This window comes from Sebastes umbrosus, chromosome 3 (genome assembly GCF_015220745.1).
Source record: "Sebastes umbrosus isolate fSebUmb1 chromosome 3, fSebUmb1.pri, whole genome shotgun sequence".
NCBI classification, from domain to species: Eukaryota; Metazoa; Chordata; class Actinopteri; order Perciformes; family Sebastidae; genus Sebastes; species Sebastes umbrosus.
Window position 1 is genome coordinate 11,273,029 of NC_051271.1, and position 15,738 is coordinate 11,288,766.

The 15,738-nt window shown below is 38.6% G+C and overlaps 1 protein-coding gene and 3 long non-coding RNA genes across 4 annotated transcripts; all 4 read right to left on the reverse strand.

Moving 5' to 3' along the window:
• Positions 1-3,818: 3,818 nt before the first annotated feature.
• Positions 3,819-6,119, reverse strand: LOC119485682. Its single transcript, XM_037765414.1, has 5 exons — positions 6,091-6,119; positions 5,508-5,912; positions 4,253-4,399; positions 4,026-4,075; positions 3,819-3,941 (listed from the first exon to the last, which is right to left on the reverse strand). The coding sequence occupies exons 2-5, from the start codon at positions 5,884-5,886 to the stop codon at positions 3,822-3,824; spliced, it is 696 nt and encodes a 231-aa protein (XP_037621342.1). The 5' UTR covers positions 5,887-5,912; positions 6,091-6,119; the 3' UTR covers positions 3,819-3,821.
• Positions 6,120-9,021: 2,902 nt separating this feature from the next.
• Positions 9,022-10,810, reverse strand: LOC119485683. The gene is made up of 4 exons (XR_005206336.1): positions 10,781-10,810; positions 9,517-9,657; positions 9,290-9,339; positions 9,022-9,205 (listed from the first exon to the last, which is right to left on the reverse strand). It is a non-coding gene; the product is annotated as an uncharacterized LOC119485683 (long non-coding RNA).
• Positions 10,811-10,859: 49 nt separating this feature from the next.
• Positions 10,860-11,486, reverse strand: LOC119485684. Its single transcript, XR_005206337.1, has 2 exons — positions 11,366-11,486; positions 10,860-11,185 (listed from the first exon to the last, which is right to left on the reverse strand). It is a non-coding gene; the product is annotated as an uncharacterized LOC119485684 (long non-coding RNA).
• Positions 11,487-14,329: 2,843 nt separating this feature from the next.
• On the reverse strand, positions 14,330-15,484 carry LOC119485685. Its single transcript, XR_005206338.1, has 3 exons — positions 15,182-15,484; positions 14,955-15,004; positions 14,330-14,870 (listed from the first exon to the last, which is right to left on the reverse strand). It is a non-coding gene; the product is annotated as an uncharacterized LOC119485685 (long non-coding RNA).
• Between the last annotated feature and the right edge of the window lie 254 nt (positions 15,485-15,738).

Here is a 15,738-nt window from a genome sequence, read left to right on the forward strand (position 1 = left end):
ACAGTAGTAGAGGCCCTCATCAAACTCAGTGATGTTCGTGATCAGCAGGTCATAGGATTCAGAAGAAGAGTTTCTCACAAATTGAAAACGAGGGAGAATCTTCATAGTCTCGTATGAACCTTCATTAACTGTAAGGACAAGAGAAGGCTGGTTTTCATGAGAGCAGTTCCTGTACCACACTATGCGTACTTTACTTGATGATTTACAGTCACAGTAGAGAGTGATGTTGTCTCCTGATCTGACTGTCGCCTCCAACACTGATCCAGAAATTGAAGCATGACTGCAGGATACAACTCCTACAAAAACAATTGTAAAAGCAGATTGAAATATGCCCAGTGTTACAGGGTTTCACATTACAGCAGGTGCAGGTTCCTGCTCAATATAACAACAATGAGAATGTTTTCTGAATTATTCTCACAATTATATTGTAATTGAATCATCCATAATGAGTATAAAAAAAATTACCTAAGAGAACGACCAGAAAAATGTGCAGCCCGTCCATGTGTAATGATGACCGAGAGATAAAAGACAGTGAAACAGGTCTTACTAACAGATATCATGCCCCGCGCAGACTTTTCCGTCAAAGGAAGTACGTAAGGGGGTAAGTGCTGATTGGCCAGTCAAGTGGAAAATTTTCTTCTGTGGTTGATTTCTATTGGTGTAAAGATTTGTGGTATTCTGATGTTTCCTATGTGATCACTTGATAACACATACAATAAGACAAACCCCACTATACCCCGGCGTATAACTGAGGTGTTGCTATTCACATGGTAGATTTCAACCTAGCAATACTTGCAGTAATGGCTTTGTAGGACGTACAGTATATTTGCTCAGGGTTGTTATAAACTTGTAGATTCTGATGCACAAGTATCAGAAGTAGACAATCCTCCAATTAGGCAATGATATGGGTTAAATTGCATGTTTTGTGTACAGTGTAGAGTGAGCAGAAACTTCCAGTTTCAATAAGTTGTCATATTTGAATAGGTCAATTATCAATGCCTACCAAAACACCCTATAGTGTATGGCCATTCCAAAAAGTTACTCATATGAGCATCGTCTGATCTGCCAAACTCAAACTCGACCGCAACCTCTTCTCCCAAGAAAAACATCATCATCGGTAACATCTACACTTTTATAGTTTCTTATAGCACATATCACTTCAGAGGACTGATGAGGTGAAATGATGGAAACTATGAAGTGTGAAAGCTGTGGTACAGCTGTGTTCTGTATGTGTCTACACATGCCTGTATTGATGTCCACACTTCGTGGTGTGATACTGTGCAGCGAATTGATGCTCTGTTGTTTTACAAACCATACTCACCACATACAAGCTGTTCAGTTTGGTGCTGAATGAGAACCTGTCCTTGATGAAGGTAGATTTATTTCAGTCAGCTGTGGTAGGAACATTTATTTTCATGCTAAATTACAACCTAACATCTTCCATGTCAGCCCGCTGCCACAGTTTGTCAAACTGTGACACTTTGTAGACCTCAGAGACCAGATCTCTTTTCTCCCTTTTTCAGCTAAGCAAGTATATTAAACAAGGATCTTCAGAAATAATTAATTATTGATTTTAACTCCACTTTTGAAATTAATTTTGAAGATATAATAATCCCTTCTTTAGAAGGGCAATCAGGTTCTTTTTTCCATTTGAGATCTACAATGACAATCTGTCACTGGAGGCTTTTACATCCATTCAGAACTTTAAATGGAACATTTCCAGGTTAAAACAGGGGTGTGTGCAGGGAGTGACCTGGGCCAAACCTGAAATCTAATTGGTGACACCCCATCATCCTAAACTATTATTGCTCGGGAGGTGGTACCTTAGTTTGAACCATCAATTTGACCAGGGAACCTGTAAGAGAAGGAAGGGTCATTACTTCACTGAACTCATATTGGTGTCAAGCTGGTAGTATTCTACTCGTATTTGATTGTAAAAGAGCTGTTCATTGATAATTTACTGTTTAACCGTTAACCGACAATACGAATTTTGACCGATTATTGCTATCAGTTAAACAGCTAACAGAGAGGAGAATAGCTGGTCCACCTTAAAGATCAGCCCACCTTAAAGGGATAGTTCGGGTGTTTTGAAGTGGGGTTTTATGAGGTACTTATTCATAGTAGGTGTATTACTTAACAGTAGATTACGGTCGGCGTGCCCCCAGTTTGGAGAAACTGATAGGAGCAGCGGCACCAGAGCAAAGCAATAATGTGCTGTGGACGGGGACGGCACAAAAAAACTATTTTAGCCACTTAAAAAAAGGCTCACCTAAAAAAATTTATATCAGTTTAAGTGTACTATTTAGAATATTTTCCAAAGGCAACCTGAACTGAAAGTGAAACGTATCTATACTGTTATTGTCATCTGAGCCTGCTGGCTTTGGAGAGAGTTTCACCTTTACTTCAGTTTCCCGTCAGAAAGGAGAAGGAAAGTGCTGTCTGATGGCAAGATAAAGTGGTGAAAATATTCTAAATATAGCGTACACTGAAATGGATATTGATTCATTTTAGGTGAGCCTTTCTTTTAAGTGGCTAAAATATTTTTTTCTGTTGTCCCCGTCCACAGCACTGTATTGCTTTGCTCTGGTGTCGGTACGCCTGTTTGTTTCTCAAAATTGGGGACATGAGCCGGAGTTGTTGCTAACTTTGGGGCTAACCCCCTTCGCTTTAATCAGCAGGTGGCTGGCAAGACACGGGAACTTGACTTGGGTTTATTTGAATTACCGGTATGTTTTATGGTTGTGATGTCGCTCAAACGAACAAGTGAATCTGTCTCACACAAGCATTGCACGGGTGCTACTGCGGTAATTTGATTCATCACAAAGACCGATTCTTTCCCAGCACGAAAACAGCCCTACTAGAAGTGTATGGTTCAACTTTTTCCCATGGTCTAGTGTTAAAAACATTCACAAAAATTATAATACTTGGAGTAGTATCAAACTCTACTGGTGTAGGGTCAGGGCTGATGGCTAACTTGAGATAAAAACAGGAAATTGCCTGAAAACAGCGATCATGTCTTGTTACGGTCAAGCAGCCATCACAGCCGTTATGAAATGTTAAAGATCGATTTCAATCAAAGAAGTGAATCTGAAGCTGAATTGTAATCAACAACAACAAACAGGTTTTCTATCTGAGTTTTTTATTATTATTTTATTTATTATAAGTTGTGTAAGGAAATTAGAAATAGAGTTTAGTATAAACTTTTCAAAAACATCGTTTCTTTCCACCTTCAAAAAAAGCAAATAAAAAAGAACTATTTTCTGCATTCAGATTTTCATACATGTCAGTCATAGATAATGATGATTGTTGCTCAGCTTTAAATGGGGGGAAGATAAGTGACAGAATGGTCTATACGTGTGCCTACGAATTAATTATGCGGTTCATCATTAATCATCATTATACAATTTATTACCAGTCATGACAGCAACGCTGGTGTAGATGCCTTGCAGTCACGTGACTTCTGACGATGTCTCTTATCGCCGATGTTGGGTACCGATGTTACACACGTAGGTAATAATGCTAGCGCTCTTCAACACAAATGTTACTCATTTCTTAACTAGATAACAAAACAGACAACTGAGTCCCTGGTTGTCTGTTTTGCGTATACACTGCAGCTGGCGATAAATGATGGATTTAATTTTTTTGTGAATCGGCTTTTCGTTGCAGCTGGTCGGCTTGTTAGGCGCTAAAAATAGCACCGCTGCATGTGACGTACTAATGTTGTCAGTTAATGGTTAATAATCGGTTAATGAGGGTTGGTTGTCGGTTAAAAAAAAAATTAGCATCCTTAGTCTCTAGTCATGTCTTTTGTTGTAGACTCTCTACATCCTAGAAGTATTGATGGCAGAATAGGTGCTGAAGTCAGAACTCTGGGTTTTCTTCTTCTTTGGTCTCTGTGATGCCGGACAGATTTCCAGAGCAGCATAACACACATCTTCATCCTAAAATTTGACATTTGTTGTTTAGAATCGGGATCGTGTACTGATTTATTGCCATGATTCTTTCTATTTTACTGTTTCACCTACCTGATTCAGTCTTGTGTGAGGTCTTTGCTGATCAGCTGGAGGTTCTTTAGCTGCAGAAATCAATACAACATCACTACAGCATGGTACACCCAAACTCAAACACAGATCAAAAGAAGAGACTTATCTGAATCCAGGTTTCTTTGTGATTTAAATTCATTTTCTAGATTATCACAGATATTTCTGACATTAACAAGTTAAGCTCAAAGAGAGAGATATACAGTAGTTACCTTTTTTCTGACAGAGGTGATAAACCAGAAGAGAGGAGAGGAGAGAGGAGAGAACAGCAGAAGCTGGACACAGAGAGTACAGCAGACTCCAACAAACACCACAGTCCCGTTGAGTCTCATTGAGATGAGTCTCACTGGATTCTGAATCTAAAACAAAGTTGTGCCGATTAGCTTCATTAAACTCTGATCTCACAATAATACCGAAATGCCGATATGTTTGTTTTTCATTTTCCTGAACAAAGCTCTATGCATATGTGGGTATAAGTGTAATAGTTATTCCATGATCCCAGGAACCCCAAGAATAAAAATGCTTTTGGATTTAAATTAAATTCAGTGGAGTTTGTGGATAACTCATGTTTTCATTGAGTAAAGTTTTATTTTTTACTGCTTTGACATTACTGTTTGTTCTGCCAAGACCCATGCTCAGTGTTGACCCTGCCTGGTTGGTAGACTCTTTTCAACTTTGGCCCCTTTTCAGATTTTAAAGGAATATCAATTCTCATTTTAATAATGTTTCTGGTTCATCAGATTTTGATATCAGTGTGCAACCTTTGACCTTGTTTGAGCCTCAGATTTTGAATGTAAAATTATCCCAAAACTCACTACGCATAAAAATATATATGGAAAATCTTAGTTGCACGTTAAAGGATGACTTACAACACTTCAGATGCATGCAGTCTCAGATTTGGGAAGAATTATTTGAAAAACCATTATACACTATTTCACTCCCTGTTCACTGTTGTGTGGTAGACTTCATGATGGTTCACCCTTTTGATCATTAATATAAGTGCACAATATCTGGGCACATTTTCCTACTGTATGATACGGCAGGGCGAGATGGAGAAAATCAAATATGATATTTTTGAACAAATACTTCGATATCGATATTGCAACAATATTGTAGGGTTGGATATTGGTGCTTTTACAAAATATTTACGCAATGAGATTTTTGATAGATAATGATCAGTAATGTGGATATAATGACTAAATGGGTAAAGGCACACAGCTAGAACAGTCTGGTAAGTTCAGAAAATTACATCAGTTTACTGTAACGCAGCCTTTAAAACCAGGAAAAGACAACACATATCATGATATTTCGATATCCAAAATCTAGGATGATATCAAGTTTCATATCACGATATCGATATTATATAAATATATTGCCCAGCCCTACTGTATGATGATTTAGTCAAATTATTACATTTACTGCAGTCACACCGATCTTGCAGGCACAAAGTCAGACCAGCATACTTACGGAATAGGATCCTTGTTGTGACGTTGCCATATCTGTAAACATCTCTGGGAGTAATCAATTCTTTATTCTCCACTCTTGTCTGTACAGTTCCACAGTAGTAGAAGCCCTCATCAGACTCAGTGATGTTCATGATCAGCAGGTCAAAGGATACAGAAGAAGAGTTTCTCACAAATTCAAAACGAGGGAAAATCTTCAGATTAAAATTAGCGTCATTGTCCGTCGATGAACGGCGTATTACTCTAAGGACAAGAGAAGGCTGGTTCTCATGAGAGCAGTCCCTGTACCACACTATGTATACTCCAGTTGATGATTTACAGTCACAGTAGAGAGTGATGTTGTCTCCTGGTCTGACTGTCGCCTCCAACACTGATCCAGACATTGAATCATGACTGCAGGATACAACTCCTTTAATACAAACACAATTGTAAAAGCGGATTGAAATATGCCCAGCGTTACAGGGTTTCACATTACAGCAGGTGCAGGTTCCTGCTCAATATAACAACAATAAGAATGTTTATGAATAATTCTCAAAATAAAATTGTAATTGAATCATCCAAAATTAGTATAAAGAAAAGAAAATTACCTAAGAGAACGACCAGAAAAATGTGCAGCCCCTCCGTGTCTGATGATGACCGAGAGATAAAAGACAGTGAAACAGGTCTTACTAACGGATAACATGCCCTGTGCAGACTTTTCCGTCAAAGGAAGTACGTAAGGGAGTAAGTGGTGATTGGCCAGTCGAGTAGAAAATTTTCTTCTGTGGTTTTCTATTGGTTTAAAGATTTGTGGTATTCTGATGTTTCAAGACAAACTCCACTTTACCCTGGCGTATAACTGAGGTGTTGCTATTCACATGGTAGATTTCAGCCTTGCAATACTTGCAGTAGTGGCTTTGTTGGACGTACAGTATATTTGCTCAGGGTTGTTATAAACTTGGAGATTCTGATGCACAAGTACCAGAAGTAGACAATCCTCCAATTAGGCAATGATGTGGGATAAAATGCATGTTTTGTGTACAGTGTAGAGTGAGCAGAAACTTCCAGTTCCACCAAGTTGTCATATTTGAATAGGTCAATTATTAATGCCTACCAAAACAACTTATAGTGTATGGCCGTTCCAAAAAATTACTCATATGAGCATCGTCTGCTCCGCCAAACTCAAACTCGACCACAACCTCTTCTGTAGAGACTTTCTTCCCAAGAAAAACGTCATCATGTCGATTGAAACAATGAAGTGTGAAAGCTGTGGTACAGCTGTGTTCTATATGTGTCTACACGCATGCCTGTATTGATGTCCACACTTCGTGGTGTGATACTTTGCAGCGAATTGATGCTCTGTTGTTTTACAAACAATACTCACCACATTCAAGCTGTTCAGTTTGGTGTCTGAATGAGAACCTGTCCTTGATGAAGGTAGATTTATTTTCATCCGCTGTGGTAGGAACATTTATTTTTACGCTAAATTACAACCTAACATCTTTGAACTTGTTTCCAGGTCAGCCTGCTGCCACAGTTTGACAAACTGTGACACTTTGTAGACCTCAGAGACCAGATCTGTTTTCTCCCTTTTTGAGCTAAGCAAGTATATTAAACAAGGATCTTCAGAAATAATTAATTATTGACTTATTAACTTTAACTCCAATTTTGAAATTAATTTTGAAGATATAATAATCCCTTCTTTAGAAGGGCAATCAGTTTTTTTTCCATTTGAGCTCTACAATGACAAACTATCACTGGAGGCTTTTAAATCCATTCAGAAGTTTGAATGGAACATTTCCAGGTTAAAACAGGGGTGTGTGCAGGGAGTGGCCTGGGCCAAACCTGAAATCTAATTGGTGACACCCCATCATCCTAAACTATTATTGCTCGGGAGGCGGTACCTTAGTTTGAACCATCAATTTGACCAGGGAACCTGTAAGAGAAGGAAGGGTCATTACTTCACTGAACTCACATTGGTGTCAAGCCGGTACATGTATTTGATTGTAATAGAGCTGTTAATAATTTACTGTTTAACCGTTAACCGACAATACTAATTTTGACCGATTATTGCTATCAGTTAAACAGCTAACAGAGAGGAGAATAGCTGGTCCACCTTAAAGATCAGCCCACCTTAAAGAGATAGTTTGGGTGTTTTGAAGTGGGGTTTTATGAGGTACTTATTCATAGTAGGTGTATTAATTAACAGTAGATTACGGTCGGCTGTCCCCGTCCACAGCACTGTATTGCTTTGCTCTGGTGTCGGTACTCCTGTATGTTTCTCGATGCTGGGGACACGCCGACCGTCATCTACTGTAAGTAATACACCTACTATGGATAAGTACCTCATACAACCCCACTTCAAAACACCCGAACTATCCTTTTAAGAGAGCCTGAGCCGGAGTTGTTGCTAACTTTGGGGCTAACCCCCTTCACTTTAATCAGCAGGTGGCTGGCAAGACACGGGAACTTGACTTGTGTTTATTTGAATTACCGGTATGTTTTATGGTTGTGATGTCGCTCAAACGAACAAGTGGCTCTGTCTCACACACGCATTGCACGGGTGCTACTGCGGTAATTTGATTCATCACACAGACCGATTCTTTCCCAGCACGAAAACAGCCCTACTAGAAGTGTATGGTTCAACTTTTTCCCATGATCTAGCGTTACATTAAATTAACACAAATGATAATACTTGGAGTTGTATCAAACTCTGCTGGTGTAGGGTCAGGGCTGATGGCTAACTTGAGATAAAAACAGGAAATTGCCTGAAAACAGCAATCACGTCTTGTTACGGTCAAGCAGCCATCACAGCCATTATGAAATGTTAAAGATCGATTTCAATCAAAAAAGTGAATCTGAAGCTGAATTGTAATCAACAACAACAAACAGGTTTTCTATCTGAGTTTTTTTAAATTATTTTATTTATTATAAATTGTGTAAGGAAATTAGAAATAGAGTTTAGTATAAACTTTTCAAAAACATCTTTGCTTTCCACCTTCAAAAAAAGCAAATAAAGAAACAACTATATTTTTCTGCATACAGATTTTCATACATATAGATACACATAGATGATGATTGTTGCTCAGCTTTAAATGGGGGGAAGATAAGTGACAGAATGGTCTATATGTGTCCCTACGAATTAATTATACGGTTCATCATTAATCATCATTATACAATTTATTACCAGTCATGACAGCAACGCTGGTGTAGATGCCTTGCAGTCACGTGACTTCTGACGATGTCTCTTATCGCTGTTGTTGGGTACCGATGTTACACACGTAGGTAATAATGCTAGCGCTCTTCACCACGAATGTTACTCATTTCTCACCTAGATAGCAAAACAGACAACTGAGTCCCCAGTTGTCTGTTTTGCGTATACACTGCATTTGGCGATAAATGATGGATTTAATTTTTTTGTGAATCGGCTTTTCGTTGCAGCTGGGCGGCTTGTTAGGCGCTAAAAATGGCACCGCTGCATGTGACGTACTAATGTTGTTAGTTAATGGTTAATAATCGGTTGACGAGGGTTGGTTATCGGTTAAAAAAAAAATTCAAAATTAGCATCCTTAGTCTCTAGTCATGTCTTTTGTTGTAGACTCTCTACATCCTAGAAGTATTGATGGCAGAATAGGTGCTGAAGTCAGAACTCTGGGTTTTCTTCTTCTTTGGTCTGTGTGATGCCGGACGGATTTCCAGTGCAGCATAACACACATCTTCATCCTAAAATTTGACATTTGTTGTTTAGAATCGGGATCGTGTACTGATTTATTGCCATGATTCTTTCTATTTTACTGTTTCACCTACCTGATTCAGTCTTGTGTGAGGTCTTTGCTGATCAGCTGGAGGTTCTTTAGCTGCAGAAATCAATACAACATCACTACAGCATGGTACACCCAAACTCAAACACAGATCAAAAGAAGAGACTCATCTGAATCCAGGTTTCTTTGTGATTTAGATTAATTTTCTAGATTATCACAGATATTTCTGACATTAACAAGTTAAACTCAAAGAGAGAGATATACAGTAGTTACCTTTTTTCTGACAGAGGTGATAAACCAGAAGAGAGGAGAGGAGAGAGGAGAGAACAGCAGAAGCTGGACACAGAGAGTACAGCAGACTCCAACACACACCACAGTCCCGTTGAGTCTCATTGAGATGAGTCTCACTGGATTCTGAATCAAAAACAAAGTTGTGCCGATTAGCTTCATTAAACGCTGATCTCACCACAATACCAAAATGCCAACATGTTTGTTTTTCATTTTCCTGAACAAAGTTCTATGCATATGTGGGTATAAGTGTAATAGTTGTTCCATGATCCCAGGAACCCCAAGAATAAAAACGCTGTTTGATTTAAATTAAATTCAGTGGAGTTTGTGGATAACTCATGTTTTCATTGAGTAAAGTTTTATTTTTTACTGCTTTGACATTACTGTTTGTTCTGCCAAGACCCATGCTCAGTGTTGACCCTGCCTGGTTGGTAGACTTTTCAACTTTGGCCCCATTTCAGAATTTAAAGAAATATCCATTCTGATTTGAATAATGTTTCTGGTTTGACCTTGTTTGAGCCTCAGATTTTGAATGTAAAATTATCTCAAAACTCACTACGCATAAAAATACATATGGAAAATCTTGGGTGCACGTTTAAGGATGACTTACAACACTTCAGATGCATGCAGTCTCAGATTTGGGAAGAATTATTTGTATAAACCATTATAGACTTTTTTACTCCAGATTGGCAGTTGTTGACACAGATCTTATTATTTTATGTGCACTGTTGTGTGGTAGACTTCATGATGGTTCACCCTTTTGATCATTAATATAAATGCACAATATCTAGGCACATTTTCCTACTGTATGATATGGCAGGTGGATATGGAGAAAATCAAATATCACCATATTTTTTGACCAAATACCTCAATATCGATATTGCAACAATATTGTGGGGTTGACTATTGGTGCTTTTACAAAATATTTACGCAATGAGATTTTTGGATAGATAATGATCAGTAATGTGGATATAATGACTAAGTGGGTAAAGGCAAACAGCTAGAACAGTCTGGTAAGTTCAGAAAATTACATCACTTTACTGTAACGCAGCCTTTAAAACCAGGAAAAGATAACACTTATCATGATATTTCGATATCCAAAATCTAGGATGATATCAAGTTTCATATCACGATATCGATATTATATCAATATATTGCCCAGCCCCACTGTTCGATGATTTAGTCAAATTAATACATTTACTGCAGTCACACCGATCTTGCAGGCACAAAGTCAGACCAGCATACTTACCGAATAGGATCCTTGTTGTGACTTTGCCATAGCTGTAAACACTTCTGGGAATAATTAATTCTTTATTCTCCACTCTTGGCTGTTCAGTTCCACAGTAGTAGAGGCCCTCATCAGACTCAGTGATGTTCATGATCAGCAGGTCATAGGATTCAGAAGAAGAGTTGCTCACAAATTGAAAACGAGGGAGAATCTTCAGATTATAATAAGATTCGTCGGCCGCCGATGGACCGCGTATTACTCTAAGGACAAGAGAAGGCTGGTTCTCATGAGAGCAGTTCCTGTACCACACTATGTATACTCCACTTGATGATTTACAGTCACAGTAGAGAGTGATGTTGTCTCCTGGTCTGACTGTCGCCTCCAACACTGATCCAGAAATTGAATCATGACTGCAGGATACAACTCCTGTAATACAAACACAATTGTAAAAGCAGATTGAAATATGCCCAGCGTTACAGGGTTTCACATTACAGCAGTTGCAGGTTCCTGCTCAACATAACAACAATGAGAATGTTTATGAATTATTCTCACAATTAAATTGTAATTGAATCATCCAAAATTAGTATATAAAGAAAAGAAAATTACCTAAGAGAACGACCAGAAAAATGTGCAGCCCCTCCATGTGTGATGATGACCGAGAGATAAAAGACAGTGAAACAGGTCTTACTAACGGATATCATGCCCCGCACAGACGTTTCCGTCAAAGGAAGTACGTAAGGGAGTAAGTGGTGATTGGCCAGTCAAGTGGAAAATTTTCTTCTGTGGTTGTTTTTCTATTGGTGTAAAGATTTGTGGTATTCTGATGTTTCAAGACAAACTCCACTTTACCCTGGCGTATAACTGAGGTGTTGCTATTCACACGGTAGATTTCAGCCTAGCAATACTTGCAGTAGTGGCTTTGTTGGACGTACAGTATATTTGTTTAGGGTTGTTATAATTTTGTAAATTCTGATTCACAAGTACCAGAAGTAGACAATCCTCCAATTAGGCAATGATGTGGAATAAAATGCATGTTTTGTGTACAGTGTAGAGTGAGCAGAAACTTCCAGTTCCACCAAGTTGTTGTATTTGAATAGGTCAATTATCAATGCCTACCAAAACACCCTATAGTGTATGGCCGTTCCAAAAAATGACTCATATGAGCACTGTCTGATCTGCCGAACTCAAACTCGACCACAACCTCTTCTGTAGAGACTTTCTTCCCAGAAAAACGTCATCATGTCGATTGAAACTATGAAGTGTGAAAGCTGTGGTACAGCTGTGTTCTATATGTGTCTACAAACATGCCTGTATTGATGTCCACACTTCGTGGTGTGATACTGTGCAGCGAATTGATGCTCTGTTGTTTTACAAACAATACTCACCACATTCAAGCTGTTCAGTTTGGTGCTGAATGAGAACCTGTCCTTGATGAAGGTAGATTTATTTACTTCTGCTGTGGTAAGAACATTTATTTTCATGCTAAATTACAACCTAACATCCTCCAGGTCAGCCTGCTGCCACAGTTTGACAAACTGTGACACTTTGTAGACCTCAGAGACCAGATCTGTTTTCTCCCTTTTTGAGCTAAGCAAGTATATTAAACAAGGATCTTCAGAAATAATTAATTATTGATTTTAACTCCACTTTTGAAATTAATTTTGAAGATATAATAATCCCTTCTTTAGAAGGGCAATCAGGTTTTTTCCATTTGAGATCTACAATAGCAAACTATCACTGGAGGCTTTTACATCCATTCAGAAGTTTAAATGGAAAATTTCCAGGTTAAACAGGGGTGTGTGCAGGGAGTGACCTGGGCCAAACCTGAAATCTAATTGGTGACACCCCATCATCCTAAACTATTATTGCTCAGGAGGCGGTACCTTAGTTTGAACCATCAATTTGACCAGGGAATCTGTAAGAGAAGGAAGGGTTATTACTTCAGTGAACTCATATTTGTGTATAGCCGGTAGTATTCTACTCGTATTTGATTGTAATAGAGCTGTTCATTAATAATTTACTGTCTAACCGTTAACCGACTATACGAATTTTGACCGATTATTGCTATCAGTTAAACAGCTAACAGAGAGGAGAAAAGCTGGTCCACCTTAAAGATCAGCCCACCTTATAGGGATAGTTCGGTTGTTTTGAAGTAGGGTTTTATGAGGTACTTATTCATAATAGGTGTATTACTTAACAGTAGATTACGGTCGGCGTGCCCCCAGTTTGGAGAAACTGATAGGAGCAGCGGCACCAGAGCAAAGCAATAATGTGCTGTGGACGGGGACGGCATAAAAAAACTATTTTAGCCACTTAAAAAAAGGCTCACCTAAAAAAATTGATATCAGTTTAAGTGTACTATTTAGAATATTTTCCAACGGCAACCTGAACTGAAAGTGAAACGTATCTATACTGTTTTTGTCATCTGAGCCTGCTGGCTTTGGAGAGAGTTTCACCTTTACTTCAGTTCCCCGTAGGAAAGAAGAAGGAAAGTGCTGTCTGATGGCAAGATAAAGTGGTGAAATATTCTAAATACAGCGTACACTTAAATGGATATTGATTCTTTTTAGGTGAGCCTTTCTTTTAAGTGGCTAAAATAGTTTTTTCTGTTGTGCCCGTCCACAGCACTGTATTGCTTTGCTCTGGTGTCGGTACACCTGTTTGTTTCTCGATGCTGGGGACACGCCGACCCTCATCTACTGTAAGTAATACACCTACTATGGATAAGTACCTCATACAACCCCACTTCAAAACACCCGAACTATCGTTTTGAGAGAGCCTGAGCCGGAGTTGTTGCTAACTTTGGGGCTAACCCCCTTCACTTTAACCAGCAGGTGGCTGGCAAGACACGGGAACTTGACTTGGGTTTATTTGAATTACCGGTATGTTTTATGGTTGTGATGTCGCTCAAACGAACAAGTGGCTCTGTCTCACACACACATTGCACGGGTGCTTCTGCGGTAGTTTGATTCATCACACAGACCGATTTTTTACTAGCACGAAAACAGCCCTACTAGAAGTGTATGGTTCAACTTTTTCCCATGATCTAGCGTTACATTAAATTAACACAAATGATAATACTTGGAGTTGTATCAAACTCTGCTGGTGTAGGGTCAGGGCTGATGGCTAACTTGAGATAAAAACAGGAAATTGCCTGAAAACAGCGATCATGTCTTGTTACGGTCAAGCAGCCATCACAGCCATTATGAAATGTTAAAGATTGATTTCAATCAAAAAAGTGAATCTGAAGCTGAATTGTAATCAACAACAACAAACAGGTTTTCTATCTGAGTTTTTTAAAATTATTTTATTTATTAGAAATTGTGTAAGGAAATTAGAAATAGAGTTTAGTATAAACTTTTCAAAAACATCTTTGCTTTCCACTTTAAAAAAAAGCAAATGAAGAAACAACTATATTTTCTGCATTCAGATTTTCATACATATAGATACACATAGATAATGATGATTGTTGCACAGCTTTCAATTGGGGGAAGATAAGTGACAGAATGGTCATATGTGTGCCTACGAATTAATTATACGGTTCATCATTAATCATCATTATACAATTTATTACCAGTCACGACAGCAACGCTGGTGTAGATGCCTTGCAGTCACGTGACTTCTGACGATGTCTCTTATTGCCGTTGTTGGGTACCGATGTTACACACGTAGGTAATAATGCTAGCGCTCTTCACCACAAATGTTACTCATTTCTCAACTAGATAGCAAAACAGACAACTGAGTCCCCGGTTGTCTGTTTTGCGTATACACTGCAGCTGGCGATAAATGATGGATTTAACTTGTTTGTGCATCGGCTTTTCGTTGCAGCTGGGCGGCTTGTTAGGCGCTAAAAATAGCACCGCTGCATGTGACGTACTAATGTTGTCAGTTAACGGTTAATAATCGGTTAACAAGGGTTGGTTATTGGACAGTAAAAAAAATTCAAAATTAGCATCCCTAGTCTCTAGTCATGTCTTTTGTTGTAGACTCTCTACATCCTAGAAGTATTGATGGCAGAATAGGTGCTGAAGTCAGAACTCTGGGTTTTCTTCTTCTTTGGTCTGTGTGATGCTGGACGGATTTCCAGTGCAGCATAACACACATCTTCATCCTAAAATTTGACATTTGTTGTTTAGAATTGTGATCGTGTACTGATTTATTGCCATGATTCATTATATTTTACTGTTTCACCTACCTGATTCAGTCTTGTGTGAGGTCTTTGCTGATCAGCTGGAGGTTCTTTAGCTGCAGAAATCAATACAACATCACTACAGCATGGTACACCCAAACTCAAACACTGATCAAAAGAAGAGACTCATCTGAATCCAGGTTTCTTTTTGATTTAAAATAATTTTCCAGATTATCACAGATATTTCTGACATTAACAAGTTAAGCTCAAAGAGAGAGATATACAGTAGTTACCTTTTTTCTGACAGAGGTGATAAACCAGAAGAGAGGAGAGGAGAGAGGAGAGAACAGCAGAAGCTGGACACAGAGAGTACAGCAGAATCCAACACACACCACAGTCCCGTTGAGTCTCATTGAGATGAGTCTCACTGGATTCTGAATCAAAAACAAAGTTGTGCCGATTAGCTTCATTAAACTCTGATCTCACCACAATACCAAAATGCCAACATGTTTGTTTTTCATTTTCCTGAACAAAGTTCTATGCGTATGTGGGTATAAGTGTAATAGTTGTTCCATGATCCCAGGAACCCCAAGAATAAAAACGCTGTTCTATATAAATTAAATTCAGTGGAGTTTGTGGATAACTCATGTTTTCATTGAGTAAAGTTTTATTTTTTACTGCTTTGACATTACTTTTTGTTCTGCCAAGATCCATGCTCAGTGTTGACCCTGCCTGGTTGGTAGACTCCTTTCAACTTTGGCCTCATTTCAGAATTTAAAGAAATATCAATTCTCATTTGAATAATGTTTCTGGTTCATCAGATTTTCAGATCAGTGTGCAACCTTTGACC